Below are 19242 nucleotides of genomic sequence, written 5' to 3' on the forward strand. Positions count from 1 at the left end.
AACACCAGTCATCTACAACCATGGTATATCATACTCACTACATGCAAGGAAAGAATAGTAACAAGTTATAGCCATAATTATACTAGAGATTATACATCTCACCAATGGGAGATGTACCACAGGGGAATTTTAGGGCACTGTTTATATTCACTTCTCTGTGCACATTTACAGCAGCACAATATTGCAATTCTTAAAATTCTAATAAAGCATGCATTTAAATATGTTTCATCAACCTAGGAGTCTCAGGTTTAAGTATATGCTTACACTTACCTAAAACTTTAGCACTTTCCTCAGTAGGAAAACATCAACACATGATGTTATTCTCATTAAGTTAATAGGATTCTTTCCATTAAGTTCTGGGGATGGTGCCTCAGCCTGCAATTCTACAGATAATTTCCTGCATTAGGCATTACTTCCTTAAAACATTTATAACTTGTTTAGTGAAAAGTAGAAATCTCATTTTTACAGTTTCTCAGCATGTTTACTTATGGTAATACATAGTATCAGAATTTTTTTGTTAAAAAAAAAAATCAGCAGCCAGCCTGCTGTAGACTTACTCCAGCCTCTCTAAAGCCTTAGTGTATTTTTCAATTACAAGAAATAACTTTTGCATTTATGTATACTAAATACATTACAAAATATTAAGAGTAATTGTGTTTCTCAATCATGTACTTCCTTTTTTTTTACCCGTCAGTCGCACACATTTGAGGTATGCACAGATATAAGATGGTATTAACAATTGGAGTTAATTAAGACTTTTACTGGAAAAATGCTTGGTACTATTATTGCAGGAGAGCCATGTCTTGCCAAGAGACACATGTAACTAATCCAAATCATAAAAATTAAGAGGCTAAAATATCAAATTACCCTGGGTAAAAAACCCTGTTTGAGATCTGAGCAACTTTATCCTCCTTAAGACAAGCAGCAGGGCCACCCAGCTAAATAAAAATGTACAGATACATGCCCTGACAGGATCTAAACTCAAGAAATACAGTATTTGAGCCCAATTCTTATTGCATGCAAGTTTTATACTTGGTTGCATTTGCTACTCTGAATTAGACTTATAAATTAGCTTGATATTAAGCAAAATTTTCCAAAGAGCATATACATTCAAAGAGATATTTTTTCCTAAATGGAAAATCTTTTCTTAATGAAGAAAAATAGAAGGAAAAAGTGTTAAATACTCAACCGACACTCTCATTTTTGTTGGTGTGTTGTGTTTATTAGGGGGACTGTGAAGTCAGAAACAGTCATAAATAGAAAAATATACAAAAATACTTTCACCAGAGCCACAAGGCACACATTGCTGATGTGTCTGAAAGCAAGAAATGAAACACAAGATTACCACAGCTTCTGCTGTGAACTATTAACTGGTTACTATTCACTTTCACATGCAGAATATATTTTTCATTAATATTAGGGACAAGAGAACTCACTGTGACAGACAGCAGCAGCACAAAGATTAGGAAGTGCACAAGGATAAAAGCTTCTCTGAATAAGAAGTGTGTTCATAAAATTGTCTTAAATGCATTTGCTACTTCTGCTATTTTCACAATAATGCTATGTTATAGAAGAAATTAGAAACACCATTCTGTAAAGAAGGGCTTCTTTTTATGAAATTAAAGGGTAATGCTGACTTAAATAGTCAGCCTGCCCTTTTTTTTGGTTCTCTGATGCCACAATACTGTGAAGGATTACAGTAGAAATTACCTACATATTTTTCCTCTCAAGTGCTTGGCTTTTAATAAGCTCCCTGAATATACTTTTCTAATTCTTTGAAGGAAACTCTTATAAACTGTATTACTCCCAATTTGGTTCCAGCCTTAAGTTTTTTATAAAAAAGTAATAGTTACAGTACCTCTAGCAGAGACAAAAAAAAAAAAAATTAAATGTATATAACTTATACAGCTTATTAAAAAACTTCAAAAGATCCATTTTGACTTTGCAGATATTAATTTGAACGTGTTTTATTGATTTTCAATCTAAAAAGCGTCAATCCACAATAAAATGTGTACGATTTACCGTTTCTAATAACTAAATTAGCATTGCAGACAGAGCTCGCACAGTTATAGGGCAAATCAGCTGAGAAGTCAAGGAGCAAGAATTAACTTTTAGTCCATAGTTCAAGTCATAATAAGCGTATTAACTGAGAACCTGCACTAAAATTGTCTCCATCATTTCCCCAGTGAAAACAGAAAGATATTCTTAAGGATCTAATACTACTTAATATACACGAGTTGTTGCAGAGGAGCAATATCTTCACAAAAACAGAGGAAGTTTGGGATGCATCAAAATTCAAAATCTAATCTAGTTAACCAAATGTTTAGCCCACATAATTTCCACTTTTTTTTCAGCTTCAGTACCAAACATAGATGACACCATATGGTTGTCTCACTTCTTAAATAAAAACCTCAAACTCAGCCCTTTACTTAAATTTCCTTATTTTCAGAGAAAAATTTATACTTTGAACTGCAGCTTTCTTGAAAAACTTTCAACAGCATTTCAGCATAGAAATAGTAGATGTTTTACAGATACAGATGAAGTAGATTAGGTAAATAGTTATGAACATGTTCTTCACCAGTTCTTCCACTAATTGATCCCTACTTTCAGTTTCTCTGTAGCCTACTGTCTCTCTTTTTTCATTTCCTAAAACCTTGTTTTCTAGATGGGTTTTGTTTCACTTTTTCTTAAACAGAATGCATGTACGCTTATGATACTCCTAATGAGGATTTTATGTGACTTCTCCCTTTTTCACTCAGAAAAGAAAGAATACTTAGATTTATTCTTAGTAGCCTAATTCTGAGAGGTTTACAGAAAACCTGGACAAAAAAAAAAAAACAAAAGAAAAACCACACCAAAATAAACAAACCAAAAAATCCTCTCAGAATTTCTAATTAAGCAGATTCTTTTTCATGTAGGAAATTTTGTTTATACTTAGAAACATAGCAAACTTAGAAAATTATAGCAAAGTCATTAGATGCTTATTGCACCATTCACAAAAGATTTCTGGGCAGAAACGTTTGTTTCAGGAGCAAAATGTATGGTTTTGGGCAACAGACTTGTCAGGATGAGATTCCATTCCTAAATACCAAGTAAAGCTTCATTTAGAGCAAACAGAAGATACACTTTATGGCTAAGGAGTTAATGGCCCAGCTGTTGAGCAACCATAGCTAATTCAGTATAGTGGCATCCCAGACCAGTAAAACAGACAGTTTTAGTGCTCTCCCTGTAACTAAAGGAGATATTAATAAATTCTCTTAGATTTCATTGCTGGTTTTGTTTTCATTTCAAAATCTGTGCACAGCAGCAGATCTGACAAAAAAACCATCCAAACAACAACAATGCAGGAAATTTAGTTGAAGAAATTCATATTCATCAAACCTCAAGTAAAATGCAAAACTAAAACTAATTCCTGGAGACAGCAGAAGCAATGGGCAGGCCGGAGGGCAGAGGACAAGAGGCTGGAGAGGGAAAGAGCTCTACATTCGACTACATTATCCAACAACCCCACTTCTAGGATCTGGGCTCCTGATTGCCCATTTGCATGTGCAATTTCACCTCTTTCAGCTCTTCTGGAGCAAAACTACTAGTTTATTGAGAACTAAATCTGTCAGAGTCCTGCAGTTGATTTATTTTAGGGACCACTCTGATGGCATTATCAATGAAAACGAGATGGTTTTGACTGCCTTCATTACTTATCACTTTGACTTCCCATCATTTTACTTCTCTCATCTCTTCATGCCACATTTGGGAGAGGATGCTGTATCACCAAAACTATGACAACCTATAGTCAGACTTACCAAATTCATTCAGATACTTCAGGCAAATCAGCACTACAAAAAATCAATTGTATCTTCAGGCCAAAAAAACAACACGGAAGAGACCTGAAACAGATTTTATGAACCACGAAGGCATCAGTTTGTTTCAGGGAATGGCTATCCCTGACCAGTGATACCAAGCATTTTGTGTTACTTCACTTGGAAAACACTTTCAAAGAGGTCATATTTAACAGTGGACATAGTTCTTTTCCCTTTCTTTTCCCTTTCTATTCCCTGTGCTTTCACATCCAGGAAGCTGAAGAACATGAACAAAGTAGGTCAGAGAAATTCAAATTACTTAGACAAATTTGTAAAAATTGTTCTCTTTATGAACATTAGACTGTTTTGAATGGAAGATATACCAAGAAAATATATCTTTATGCCACACCTCCCTGATAGGAAGGGAATTCAGGAGACTACAGGGTGAATGATAGTCAAAATATTCAACTTTCTACAAATTCAAAAGGGGACTTGAAGTAGAAATTAAAACTCTTTATTTCATGCTAGAAACACCTTCAGTAATTCTTGACCATCTAGCTAGAAGATCTTACTTTCACTTTAAAGTATCTAGTTTATTTATACCTACCTTTTAAACTTTTTCTTTTTATTTTAATCAAATAGTTCATATTCAGCTGTATGTGATTCCTGATATCAGATCCCACTGGCCTTTCTTTAAAAAGGAACAGAAAAGTTATTTAATATGTTAGGGAATAAAAAGAGAAAGAGATAGATGCTCTGCTGTTGAACTTTTATGGGCTTCTGAGAAAATGACAAGACTCAGTGACACAGAGATATACCCTCATTCTCTGCTCAGGTTCAATTAGCTGAAACTAATTACATTCTCTTCCCTAGAGTAATTTTGGAAGCAAACGGAAGAAAGGTAACTCTTCTTCAAAAGAGGAAACATTTAAAGTCTTGATGATATAAATGCCATTGAAAAGTTTTCTACCATTTTCCCCATCTCCACAAAGCAAAAAAATTTCAAGTTAAAAATGCAGGAATGTCCGCATAAGTTATTTAAGTTGCAGGTCATCCACATTTTCTGTGACACACTCCCTGAGCTGAACTCTACACCCAAAGCACAAGCAATTTGGGCTTTTGGGAAGCATAGTAATATTTGTTTTAATTACAACTTATTCCCATTTCCATCTTAATTCATTGCCCTCTATTAATAAACGTGTGGTGCATCAGCTCCTAAATGGAGTAACATTAAAAAACAAAACACACAAGAAAGAAAAAGTAGACAACCAAACAAAAAAACCACAACCATACATACTTTACTACAAATACGCTGCACGTAAGGCAAATTCAGTTTCTGACTTTGTTATCAGAGTCACAAAGTGAAGAGAAAAAGCATTTGTCCCAAGAAGAAAAAAGAGAAGGAACAGATGTAGCTCGCTCTTTGGCACAGTGTATAGCACTTGAGAGAGTCTGTAAAGAAAAGCCTGTAGCTCCCTTTTTACCACACCAAGACAAAATGTGCAAATAGGTATCATCCCTTCCTCATTTGGAGGCCAATAAAACAACTGTTAATGCATACAGTATTATAATATGTTTAACAGTAAAATGCAACCATTTGGCTTCCCCTAGCAACTGGATTTTTTGGACTTGTTGCCCAGAGATCTATGTAATTCCTCAGTTCAGTAGTATTAAGAGAAGCTTCATACTTTCTGAAATATCACTCTACTGCTCTGATTGAATAAATTTCATTCTCTCCCTCTCCACCCCCAACTAACATGAAACAGATGGAAAATACATTATAGTAGAAGCTCTCGTAGAATTATTTTCACCTTCAAATATCAATCACTGATCACAGAGTATTCCTTTTACATGCATAACATATCAAATGAACTCCACTGTGAGAAAAGTCCAAGTTAGACCCATTGGGAGTCCACTACAGTTACCGAGAAGTCCATTGGGCTTTGTGGCTGGGGCTTTTTTTGTTGGTTGTATGAGGGTTTTTTGTTTGGTTGGATGGGGTTTTTTCCCATAACAGATGCAACACATCGTGCCAAAAGAACTGAATATGTCTAAGTACCTTTCTGGTACTGCTGCGAAGTACCCTTCAAGATAATCCTTTAAAATGTGCAATTTCCACACCGAAACCTAGTGCTACACACCAGCAGATCTAAGATGAACACTGAGGAAAGAGTCTCCTTGCACATAAGCAAAACAGTCTGCAGCTGAAAGTTCAGAGGCTCACTTAGTTTCCTTCTGTTTCACACAGCTTTAAGATTTTGCTTTAAATTGCATTTGTGATCTCTCTGAAATTTGGCTCTCTTATGTATGTTTTAGACCACTGAGGTTGCAAGGATTGTTTGGCACTCGAATAGTGAGAAGTAATTGGTGTACATCCAAAAGGAAAAAAAATATGAACTCAGTTTGAAAGAGCAAGCAATGAAGAGGGAAGACAGGGAACCTGATTTTCCAGGTTATGTGTTTCACCAGTCAGGATTGTTTTCTTCCTTATCCTTCTCAGCACTACAAGTTACTTACATTCATTTAAAAAAAACAAAACAAAACAAAAAAAAAAAACAACACAACAACAACAACAACAAAGAAAGAAATGCACCCAGTGCAGAGCTGTGTATAAATCAAAATTCAATTGTTTTAGTATCTGAACTCAATAAATTTCACAAACAGGAGAGGAGCTGTATGCAAAAAGGCTGTATGCAAAAGGAATACATAATTCTATCACAGACAGACAATCAAGCCAGCATAACACAAATGAAAATCCCTGCTGAGTTACAGGCTGAAGAGATATTTGGAACTACAATGTGGTCATCTACTCCTACCTTTACTGCAACACAGCCAGAGAAGGTATTATTCTGTATCTTTAAAAGACAATCCTATTGTGTTAAGTTAATTCAGCAGAGCTTTAGCAAGTGTGAGAGAAGAATCACAGATGTCTGCCCATCCTGACAGAGCACAATACTTTCTGCCCTGAGTAGTCCCAAAGAACTCACACAGCATGCCAGGTACAAAGTATTTGCAGAAGTGAGCCCTCAGACAGGGCTACAAAAGCTCTGGGTTAAGGATGTACATAGCAACTTGGTTCCACTTGATCTGTTACACAGCTTGACAGTAACAGATAGCCAGTTGCATTAGTGTCAATGTACAGATAAGTTTCTCTCAATATCTGTCACAAAAAACAGACGCAGTATCAGTGTGCCAGCTGCATTATCGGTCAACTACATAGTTGATCATACTTAATAACATCCTCAAGCCCAGACAGGACACACAGATAGCAATTACAAGCGTGTGCCACAGTCACCCAGATCGTTCTGACTTGGAGCTGCCGACTCAGCGCGCACTCGATGAGTGCCTGCCCACCACCTTTTCCCTCTCAAACACATTAGCTTGCCTCAATATGGGGCCAGAGTTTGTTTTGAAACTCTTAACAGGATCACTGAAAGAAAAGAGGAAAAATACCATAAATGATCCTCTGGACGGCTTCCAGAGTAGCGTGTTCTCCCAGTGATTGCTTTGGAAGCAAGCCAAAAATGGGAAATGTTCTTGCAAATGAGCACGCCACCAGGCTCAAGTACAAGTTATCATTTAATTCTTTTGTCAACATCAGCACAGTTAGAAATTAAGAAGCCTGTTCAATAAACAGGTTACTTGAATTCCAGTCACCAAACATCAATTTCTTCCCTATCCATCCCTGCTATGCTCACTCAGGCTATGTCCTACACCCCCTTCCTAACATACACTTGGGGTTTTCTTGATATTTTCTCTCCCTTACTGAAAGTCAAATACAATTAGTATATTAATTACATTAACGATAACTAGGTCTGTAATCAAGAACAAATTAACTAAAAAAGGGAAAAAAATTAGTCACTCAGAAAAAAATTCTAAAACCTCAACACAGACTTCTATGGGACATAGCACTTAATATTTTTAACAGACCTCTAATACAGTCTACTGAACAGTTTTGCCGGGGAAGTTTTTCACATTACAATTACTCCTAATGAGATCACCCTCTGCAGTGTTTAAGACTTCATCCCTTCCCAACAGAACAATGAAAGATTTGTGTGGAGTTACAAAGCCCTGAGATCAACTCCACTCACTTCACCTTCTACTGAATTTCCTTATAGAAACTCGTCAAAAGCAGAACTGTGTTTTTTCATGTGGAAAGCTATTATTAAAGAGACTCGTTTACTTTTTTTAGGACATCACAAATCCTCTACAGTTTTTGAAGTCCTCATCAGACTAAGGCACCTCAGACTCAATGAGTGCTACCAGCTTTGTTTTTGAGATTATGTACATTTCTCCTCTTCATAGATTTGTGGGGGTTTTTCCACTTTTCCACTTACAATATTTCTCATCAACAAATGTCTGCCTACATCACAATAAACATATGGTGATATAGAACTTCTTATGTTATCTTGTGATAAAAAATGATAGACCTTGTATTAAGTATACATTAAAATACCTGTCTCCAAACAAACTGCAGATTCTCTTGTTCTTACTGGAAGCAAAGACAATAAAATATTCTTTCTCATGCTAAGCAGAAATGTCTTATGCCTGTAGTCCCAGTGACAGCAATGCTTAGGGTAAGTATAATTCTAAGAACATGGTTAACTGAATTAGTCTTGAATCAGGAAGTGCAACTCAGTAGCCTCTGATCTTCTAGTATTTTAAAATAATCACAATGATTCAATTGCAAGCCAAAAGTTTAGAGTTAGGTTTGTGCAAAAAAAAAAAATTATAGAAAGGACATTATATTTATTCTGAAAATTTGATACTCTGAAATACTTGTCTTACATTTTGAGGTTTTACACTTGTTACAAATCTCTAGTTCGGTTTGATTTTGTGTGTATTTTCCCCATTACTAACCACACCCATTCTGTTTACTACATCCATTTTAGCTTTCTTATAATTATGTCAGAGATCATGTGAAAGAACAAACTGTTTACCTACTCATACCTGACATTATTGCTACAATGTTCTGTGATAGGTATGACTTACTCAGCCTTACCAAAAGATGCAAGAAACAGTCTATAATTTTAGTCCTGAACCCATCTTTATACTTACGACTTCAACCTTTTCTTTAAATTCAAGACAGCATTGAGCAACCACTGATTTTCATAATCAGACAGACAGACTGATTTAGATTAACCAATATGAACTTCAGATTCAGTGTGAACTACAGACTGAGGATCTGAAAACTTTAAAAGCAGACTGATGATGCATTTCTCTTAAAAAAAAAAAAACCAAAAATCTAGTAGAACATGACCTACAATTTACAGTAAGTACAGTTTACTTACGTTCGCACGTGTCTCCTTTCTGCTGGTATCCTGCTTTGCAGATACATTTTCCAATAGGCACTAACCATTCTCCCTCCGCGCTACAGTGCATCTTCGGCGAGTTCTCCGCCTCCTCCTCCGCACTGCTGACACAAGTTCCTCGCACTTCAACTAAAGAGGAAAACTCTGAGCCAGTCACTGTGTCAGGAAAAATAGCTAAGTTCTCAATGATGGACCAGCACTTCTTGTAGTAGACTTTGACAGAGACCAAAGCAATGCAGGCCCCTACGTCCTGAAACGCAAGATAGAATCCTTTTTTGGACAAAGGTCCAATTTCTCTCACCTCTGTGTTAAGTTTCATTTTTCTCTCCCCAAGATCACCCTGGGTAAAGCTTTCATCTGCTGCAATAGTGTCTATTTTTACATATTGGTTTTCTCGGATATTCCTGCCAGTGTCGTAGTCTGTTTCATAATAATACAAGTTAAAGGTTTCTTTACAAGTCCCCAGAACTCCAGGAAGACTGTTACAATCCCTCAGAGTGAATTTCAGTTCTACAAAAATCCTTTGTGCATTGCTTTTTGCAATCCAGTTAGTCCGAAGCCAGTTGTTTTGGTTTGATTCCATCACCTGGCATACCTGGTATGTTCGTATAGGAGTGTAGTTTTCATCCAGTCCACTAATTTCTTCCCACTAAAATGATAACAAACAGTTAGTAATAAACAAGAAGTATGTCACCAGATGTAACTACTGAGTTCTTAAAAAAACTTCACACAACTCACATTTCCCTTCTTTTTAACAGTAAGTTGTTAAAAATACTGTTAAGCATCTAAAAGAAGAAAGTATATATCAATGCAGGAGCAGGTTCTCTCTCTCCCTTCATGTCTTTCCCACATACAACTTCTAAAAATCATTGTCATATCATGGGCACAGTTGCAAAGGGGCAGCCTCAGAAAAGGATGTTTAGCATACCAGGTTCTGATTTCACCCTAAACTCACACACATTTCTTTAATGTCACAATGGTTTTGAGTGAGCAAAGACCAAAAGGAGGGAGGCAGCTTCTCTTCCAAAGAAACCTAAGGTCATTGAAGTCTTAGAAACTCAAATTGCTTAGCATTAAAGTACATAAAACTTTTGCATGTAAAACTTCCAATGAAACTTGCAGTTGTATAGAAAGCATGGGATCAGGTCCTGAAACTCTTGAGATGATTCCCACCCCTATGTGATCGAAATGGCATAGAGAGAGGGCAAGAGAAAACTGACAGAATTAAAAATCTGAAAGCAAGAAAACATTTTAGTTGTCTCCCTTTCTTTTTTGTCTACCCTCTGTTTCATTTACAAACTGAAAGGGTAAGTAGCAGTTTCTCCCCACCTCTCCTTTTGTCCAGTGGCTGCACCCATATTAGAAGGGGCAAACTTCATTTAGCTGGAAATTCAAATGAACCACGAGAGTACATACAGAATTAAAAACAACCCATATGACTGAAAGCTCTCTGGTTCAAAGCCCGAGTTTGTTGATTCTCTCTCTTTAGGTTACCAACTGTGTAATGAGCTGGTAAGCCTTTAACAATCCCGGAGTCTTTAACAGCCTTTGGTAGCGTGGGAATTTGCACCTCCAGCAATGGCAAACCTGCCAGATCTGCCCAGGTGTAACTAAAACAATCCTTGTATCTCACCTTTTTTCAAATTTCTTGTAACATTTCAGTGCCTGAAGAAAGTGCAGCTGTAGTAAATTAGAGGAGGGGGTTGAACTATCGTCACCCCAGGATACAGGCAACCATGACTTCTCTGGATGGCACTCAGCCCTCTGGCCCTGTGTCAATAATGCACTTAAGCTCATGCTTAAGATCAGTGACTGTACTTATGAGCTTAATGGTAAGCACATGCTTAAGTGCTTTGTAGGACTCGTATAGTCGGCACCTCTACAGGATGGAGCATCCACTGACATTCCTCATGCTGGCAACCAAGCATGGAAGGCACTGGTTTCCCAGATCAGGAGTCACACAGTGTACACTACTCTGCAAGCCTATTTGACAGCAAATGAGACCATTTTAATGTTGTTGTCTGTTTCAGGAAAAAACAGATGTGGCTGAATTGATGCTGGAAGTTATCACCACAAAATATATCACAGCTGCAGATGCCGAAATGCACAGAAGTTGTAAATATCAAAGTGCATTTCAAGGACCTACAGTTAATATAGATGAGATATATACAGTATTATATATTATATGCAGATGGTATTAAATGATTGAAATAGATTATTAAATGCTCATGGAGTTAACTGAAGTGATTGCATATGGAACAGTATTAACCTCTGAACAAAAGAATGTCTATCTTCATAACAGATTTATTAGAGTCAAATGAGTAATATTTTTTTCACCTCTACAAGAACTAGAAAAAACAAGAAAAAGAAAAAAGTGGCCCTTGACTGAGAGGGTTTTGGCTATAGCATGATAATAAAAAACTTCTCCCCAATTAAAAAAAAAAAAAAAAATCCCATCAAAATGACAAAAAAGGCATAAAGCATAAAATTTTGCCAGGTAATGCTATGTCCTTTGGCATTCCTTTGAGATGGTTTGGGTTTGGGTTTTTTTTGGTTTTGTTTTATATTTTATCTTGTGTAAGCATTCTTCTCTTAAGACACCAAACAAGATTCTGAAAGAAGATATTTAGTAAGACAATGCATTCCATCTTTGACATGAAAGTAACTCTCCTGCACCACACAACAGAATCAGTCTTCTTGAGTTTTGATGTGGATTGCTCCATCAAAACAAATCACCATTCCTCCTCAAAAAAAACAAACAAACTGAAACGAACAAAAACAAGCAACAAAACAAAATACATTTTACAAAATCAGCTTACTCTTCATAATACAACACAAATGAGATTTCTCAGAGTCAAAATCCCACTACATGAAACTAGCTAGCATCAAAGAAATTCTTATGTTACAGTCAAGGAAAATAATACAGGAAAACTAAATTCACACAAAAAGCACTCCTTTTTGTCATCCCTAGCATTAAGCAGGGGAGCTATTTTTCCGTATTTTGACAAAGCCAAAAATTACGGAAATGTGGTTGATGATACAATTATGTAATTAGAGTGTCTGCAAGGAAAAAAAAATATATCAGTACTTCAAGATGTTTCCACCTATGGCAGCTGAGGTTACCATTGATTGAGGTTTTCTTATAGTGAACCATTTCACAGAAAGAAAACTCCACTTTTCTTTGTCCTACTGCAAAACATGGTGCTATACATGCAAATCTGTTTGAATATGCCTTGTTCTATTGGTTTTACTTTGTGGTATTTTAACTTCTTCGTTATCTTAACCACATTAAATGTAGCATTTGCAGTTGAATGAGGCATTTAATGAGTGTCTAACTGATATAGTCTCTACTGTGATGATGCAGTAGTTTCTCTCAAAATTTTGTGTTCATTCCCATGAAGTCTTTATTGCATAGTAAATAATTCTGTAATTAAAATTAGAAAAACATTTCTTTTCAAAATTACATTATTAAAATGGTACTTCTATGTTAATTTACAGACAACTTTTTCTGAACACTTTCACACATACAAATCTAGCCATTAGTTTTGATTCACTTTTAATTTATGATTGAAATTCACTTCTACCTCTGAAACTCGCTTTTCACTATTTATTCAATTGGACTCTACTTTCATCTTTCAGTATGCTGATGTGCAACATGTGTTGACATATCTTTCATTATCTACAGGTTAGCTTAATATAAATGCCACCAAACTAATCTTTCAAACACCTCTGGTAAAGGCTTCCATCAGCACAAAACACTAATGCTGAGGTTATTGGCCATCATACACATTGAGCCCGCATTACATTCCCTCTGCAGTCCTTAGATTTAGTTTCCAGTTTATGCTTGTATTGATACTACAATCTTGCTTTTAAAGAAAGACACTTGCACATTTTCATTCTTCTTACTTAAAGGATTTGTTACACTTTTATATCCCTACTCACACTTCACACTCTTCTGGCTCCAGATTTCTTAATGAACTGAAGATTAAGGGACTGATCCCCCCAAGTTCTTGCAAAGTTCATGCAAGGGGTCACAATAGATTCAGCAAGACTGTTTCCATGAGCAAGAACTGTCCATGTAATTTATGATTTGTCAGACTAAGTTCATGTAGGACTGAGTTAAAATAGGACAATATATCCATTATATTTCTCTGAAAATGTTCTTCCTCAAGGCTTGAGGAAGAAGAGGTTTTATAGCACTTTTAATTCAGACTGAAAACAGCATTTCCCAACTTTACATATATAATAAGACAATAACACTGATGTTTCTAAACATCTCATTTTAATAATGATGTAATTTACAATGGTACATTTCATAGAATGCCAAGAGATTAATTTGTATGCAAGCTGGAGGTGGCCTTAACCACATAATTCGTGCCTAGTTCCAGATATCAAGTTCCTCAAGGCTTGGGGATGTTTCAAGTTTGGAATGTCATTTCAAACACATCTGCAATATAAATGTTTTTATTTTAGAGCACTTCAATCTGTGCTATTCAATTACAAAGAAAACATTGTAAACAAATTTATGATCACCCATTCTACAGAAAATGAAAAACATATTTTTAGAAAGTCTCCACACAGAAGCAGATCTGTTGTTTCTAAAGGAAGAAAAAAAAAAGGGATTTAAAATACTGTGTTATAAATATACAGTGTAATCCTTTGTATAGCACAAAGAAATACATTACAAAACATAAAAGTAACAAAAGTTTCCTAAGAGCCACTTGCTTTTAATTGGCTTGTACATTTGTACACTGTAATATAAGGTTTCATTCTAAAAATGAAGAAGCCATAAACACTTGGTATGATTACTGAGAGAAATATGAGGGTGAACTAGCTTAAAGCAGGTCTTTCAACTGCTTTGATAAACTAACTACTCATCTTCAGGAACTTAAGTTTTGCCTGCAGTACTTACCCCATTGGGAGGAGAGGAAATCCATTCCAACTCTGTCTGTTGTGCTTTAGAGTCCAGCAGTATTACTAAAAAAAAAAAAGAAATTCCACAGCTTGTTAAAAATAACAAAGGGGGATTTAAAACTAAGGAACAAAATATGAATTTTAAAAAGTGATAGAATTAATATAATTTTTGTACAGATTAACATGTCTTCTTCATATTATTAAAAAAATTATCTGCAATCACAACTAGCCATTTATTTGTAAACAGACAAATAATTATGTACTATTCACCTATAAGCAGATATACATATCTGCTTATACATTAGCGTAAATACATAAATCTTTACAATTTCATTGCTTAAAACAAAGTGAGTGGTTTTTAGCTCTCTGAAGTGCTATTAATCAGTCATTAAGATGCATGCTCCCTCCCTCTCCTTTTTCATAAGGACATTTTCCATATGCTGGTCATTACAATCAGCTTAAAGCACACAGATATTTCAACACGTTTCCAAACTGATTTATACAAGACTGGTCTATACCTCGCTGAGAGTCGCATTGAAAAAGCAATGAATTTTTGAGTGTCAAAGTGAAAAATACTTCCCTTTGGTGATAAAGCAATAATTCTGCAAATAAATGACAACCAGGAATACAGAAAAAAAAAAAGACTCTGCAATTACCTCACACCTTGTATGCACAAAATCAGACTAATTCACTTTATGGTAACAGCTTCCTAAAATCTTCACATCGTGGTGACATTTATATACAGAAAGACATCAGTTCTAGCAGCACCACAATTATTTTCAGCTAAATGTAACACTGCCTGCAAAAGTGGTTAATCACAGCCTAATAAACCAACTCTTTAGTAGCATTCATAATTTGAACCTATTACACATATGTTTAGCTATAAAGCTATTTATAACTTTATACACAGAATTTCTGTACTGTCTAAGACATTTAAATGGGACTTAAGGCTGTAACTTGAAGAAACTTCTGTCAGTTCTAACAAAACAGTTTTAATTCTAGCTTTGGCCCTTTCTCCGAGGAAAATTTAACACAAAATTTCAGTGAATTACTAAAAAGATGCTTAAAAAATTATACAGTAATACATGGAATGTTAGCTGAACACAAAACGGTAGCTTCCAGGCCTGTATTTCAGTAATGAAGTGGAACTACTCATTAAGGAAGTTTGATAGTCTCCCTCTAGAAAGATTACCTGCTTATGTCATTAAGGCTGGATTCAAGGGGCTTTACTTTGTAACACTTTCTATAGAAAAGCAGGTGGTGTATGCGGCGGCTTGTTAAACAAGAACATTTATAATGGTCCTGGAAAAAAAGGTACCACCAAAAATTTAACCGTTTCAGCACCAGCACACTACAGCTGCAATTCATTATGCTTTTTATTTGGCAGTAATTCTCCATCACGTAGCAACGGGTAAGCACATCAGAGAAGAATAAAGATAACAAGAAAACAAAACAAACAAAAAGAAAACCCACAAAGAAACAAACAAACAAAAAAAGAAAACCCAACACAGAAACCTGCAAACAACCCTTTCAAAGAAATCGTGGCGTTCCTTCTGGCATCCAAAGTTACCGGGGAAGAGCTTTCCAAGCCAGCGGCTGCTGCCCTGCTCCCCGCGGGGGGAGACCCGTGGCTGTCACGGCTCGTTCAGCAACGCGGGGAAGTGTTGCGGGGGAACGGCGCCGCGCCCCGCGCCCCCGCCGGCAGCCGCAGGGGGTCCGCAGCCTCCCGCGCCGGGAGCGCACCGGGGATCCAGCGCGACCCCTCCGCGGGGGAGCGGCGGAGCGCCAAAGGAGGCGGAGAGGCGGCGGGCGAAGCGCGGGGGCGCGGCCGCGGGGAATGGGCTCCGCGGCGCTCCGCGCAGGCGGCGAGCAGCGGCCCCTCGCCTCCGCGGGGAGCCGCGGTCGCGCTCCGGGCACTGCGCGGAGCTGCGCGCAGGCGGACGCGCCCCCGCGCCGAAAAGCGGGGCTTGGCGGCCGAGCTGCGGCGGAGCGCCGGTCCCGCGGCCGCTCCCGCCACACCCCCGACAGCCGCGGCGTCGGGAGGAAGCGCCCGGGACAGCGGCCCCAGAACGGAGCCCCGAGCTCTCGCAGCCACGGAGAGAAGGATGGTCCGCTCCTCGTGTCTGCGCTGAACCCGAGGGTGCTGGCCGCTGGCTACGCAGGTTACGCGGTCTTTTTCTGGCTTAGAGAGAGAGAGACCCTGCCTCGTTCCCCTCCAGCATCTCACTGCGGCTTCTACTGAGCTACGGAAAGAAAAACTCGGAAAACTTTTCAGCCTTTTACCCCTCCCATCCCTTTTCCGTACCCAGCGGGGAGGGGTAGGAAACCACGCGGGGCTGCTGCCGCCACCGGCCCTTCGGCGGGGCCGGCGGTGAAGCTGTAAAGTTACTTTTTTGTTGGTGTTTTTCTTTTTTTTTTTAACTCGCTCTTTCTTCCGCCAGAGTTTTCTGCGCTTGCAGCAGGTAGCCGCTATCAATCCCTGTCTGCCGCTCGCCCCCTCCTGACCCTCCTTTGGCTAGGTGATTTCCCCCAAATATACAGACATTATACACGCACACTCATAGGTATAGATGCATGTATAACCACCCACGTATAACACAGAAAAAATCGGGATAGGCTACCACTGGGAAGCATTGGCGTAGCTCCGATCACGGAGCAATCCGTAGGACAGAGCGGGGCAGGCAGTCCGCACCCTCCCCGGCCCTTCTCCTCTCCCCACCCCACGGCTACGGGTTAGTGCTCCTCGCGGGAGGGTTCCTGTGCTTTACAGCCCCTCCAAATAAACTTTCGAAATGCTGCTGCGGAAAAGCTCCTTCTTCTTCCCCTCTCTAATCTCGCCATCGATTTCGTCTTTTAAGGGCAGAGTACATTTTAATTGAGGCATTTTTTAAAGCTCCAAATGATATTTTATTGCATGCCAGAGGTTTGATGAAAAATAATGACGCATCCATCTGAAGAGAGGGGGAACCCCAAACGCATACATATGCAGAGGCACCGAAAATGCCCTGCCTCCCCCTTCCCATGTCATGTCGTGTGTGTCTTCGTCCCCCCCCCCCCCCCTTCGAAAATGGAGATGGACCTTCGCCTTCGGCTGTCAAGCCCAAACAGGGCACTCCTTTAAATCGTTTCGGATTTTCTCAGCGTGAAAAAAGAGGTTCCCAGATGGGCTTTGTGAATTGATTTTAAACACCTCCATCAGTCTCTGATACAAAACTGCCTGATTTATCTCCGTGCGCGGGGGAAACAAATGTGCGGGGTGCGCCTTACACAGACACCAGTATTGGACTGATGAGAACGGGGAAGCTCCGCTGTGCTACGCAGATGGTGTAAAACCCCTAAACCTCTCCCCAGCGATACCAGGGGACAGCACACACATTACAGGCACACGACGCCGGGCCGTATGTATCCTCTAAATACATGTCCAGCCTGCACGGCTGGGACGTGCAAAACTGCATCCCGATGCTCCTTCCCGCGGTCTGTGCCAGCCCCGCTGGGCCGGAGCGCTGCAGGCCCCCGCTGGGGAGCGGCGGGGAGCGCCCCGCAGCCCCAGCCTAGCGCTCTGCCTTGCCTCCCACCAAGCGTCCCGAGCCCTCAAACTCGGCCCTCAGCCCCTGCCCAGAGAGCAGCGAGGTAACCCGCCCTCCCTGCACCTCCTCGGGAGGATCAGGGCTGGCACGGGAGAGCGACGCTCCCCGGCACGGATACCCGGGCCGGGGGCTCTCCCAGCCCCATTCCTCCTCATCACGTGCGAATGCCTCACAAATCTCATTCCTGGGAGCAAAGGCAGTTGTCCCGGTCCCTCATACATACACACAGTGAATGCCCTGCTTTTTCCTCCCTCCCATCTCAACTAAAAAGTCTTTTCAATTGTTTTTTTTTTTTTTTTTCCTGAGAGGGGGGCTGATAAGCAGCTGGCAGGGGCAGGAAGGTCCCCTACTAAACCAGCAAACAGACTTCGTGGGCAAAAGCAATAAATAAGCTCAAACTTTGTTTTCCGCATCACCTTACCTTCTTTTGCAGCCTGTGCCTCCCCCGTGTGTGCAAAGCGGAACAGCCAGACGGAGCACAAAATAATCCAAGAAGGGAGCCTACTTTGGAAAGCCATGGTGCAGGAGCGGGGTGATTTTATATTTCTAGCTCTCTATTCCTAGACACTGCCACTGCCGCCGCTTGGTGGGTGCTAGAGGACGGTGGAGAATTTGCTGTGCTAGTCTGTGGCTCGGCGCTCCCTCCCTCCAGGCTGCCTTTCTCTTTCGCCTCCTTCGCCTCCGCCTCCGCGCCGCTGCCCGGCTCCCGCACCGGGCCGGCCGCCCGCCAGCCCCGACTGCAGCCCGGCCGCCCGCGCCGCGCGCCGATAATATCAATGAGGGCAAGGGGGCGGGGCCTCGGCGGTGGAGCGGCCCGTCCCTCAACGTGACTGACAGCGCCTCCTGACCAATCAACAGCAGCTATCGGCGGCCGGCGGGCCGAGCCGCCCCCTGAGTCGCCGCGGCCAGGGGGGCGGGGCCGGCGGCGCTGGCCAATGAGCGCGCGGCGGTGTCGGGTGTCTGTCGGTGCCGGGAGCTGCGGGCTGCGCGCGGGGCGCAGCGCCGGGACGGAGCGGCTGAGCCGCGCACGGGGCGCCCAGCCCGGGCGGCTCCCGGCGCCGTCCCGCACGCCTGGAGGCGGCTGTCTGGATCGTCCTGCGAGCGACGGGACGTCCGTGCCTCCCTCCCCCAGGGTTCCCTGTGGTCTCCTCGTGTCGCAGTCACCGGGGTACTGAGAGAGAGGGGTCCCGGCCAGGGTCCGGCCTCTGCCCGAAGCCGAGCAGCCGCCGGCGGGTCCCCGAGCTGCCCCCGCGCGGTGCCTGCCCGTGGCCGGGCTGAGCGCGCACCTGAGTCGATGCTACCGAAAGGGAAACTTCGGCAGAAGCTGCGGGATGGTTCCCCGAGAGAGCCCTGCCACAACAGCCAAGTTCCTCGGGGCTGACATCACTTGGGATTCCTTCCCTCTGTTGCTTTCGTGTTTTCCGCCCCGCGTTTCTGGTTTGCCCCAAATATGAAGAGCAGGTTAATGGCAATATAGGTATTATGTGGGGAGGGGAAGGAGCGGCTGCTTCCCCCCTGCCCTCTCCGGGTGTAACCTGAAGCGCGTGTAATCCTCTAACAATGAGACAATTTAAATAGGAGGGGGAGGGAAAAAAAGTGAAACCCGAGGGAGAGAGGAACTTGCCAGATCTC

The 19242-nt window shown here is 40.8% G+C and overlaps 1 protein-coding gene across 10 annotated transcripts in view; it reads right to left on the reverse strand.

The window, feature by feature from the left end:
• The window catches only part of EPHA7 (EPH receptor A7), a 216891-nt gene extending 198535 nt beyond the window's left edge, over nt 1-18356 (reverse strand). For 8 of the 10 annotated variants that reach the window (XM_085574848.1, XM_085574843.1, XM_021545324.3 and 5 more), the window contains exons 1-3: nt 18032-18356; nt 14022-14086; nt 9089-9758 (exon numbers count right to left, since the gene is read on the reverse strand). In XM_085574848.1, coding sequence (XP_085430974.1) covers nt 9089-9758; nt 14022-14086; nt 18032-18128 — 832 coding nt within the window. In that variant the 5' untranslated portion in view covers nt 18129-18356. Of the gene's footprint in view, nt 1-9088; nt 9759-14021; nt 14087-15215; nt 15567-15593; nt 15739-18031 lie in introns of those variants that run through there. The other 2 variants (XM_085574846.1, XM_085574844.1) reach the window with 2 other exon arrangements.
• Nucleotides 18357-19242: the final 886 nt, after the last annotated feature.

This window comes from Lonchura striata, chromosome 3, assembly GCF_050655825.1.
Source record: "Lonchura striata isolate lonStrDom1 chromosome 3, ASM5065582v1, whole genome shotgun sequence".
NCBI classification, from domain to species: Eukaryota; Metazoa; Chordata; class Aves; order Passeriformes; family Estrildidae; genus Lonchura; species Lonchura striata.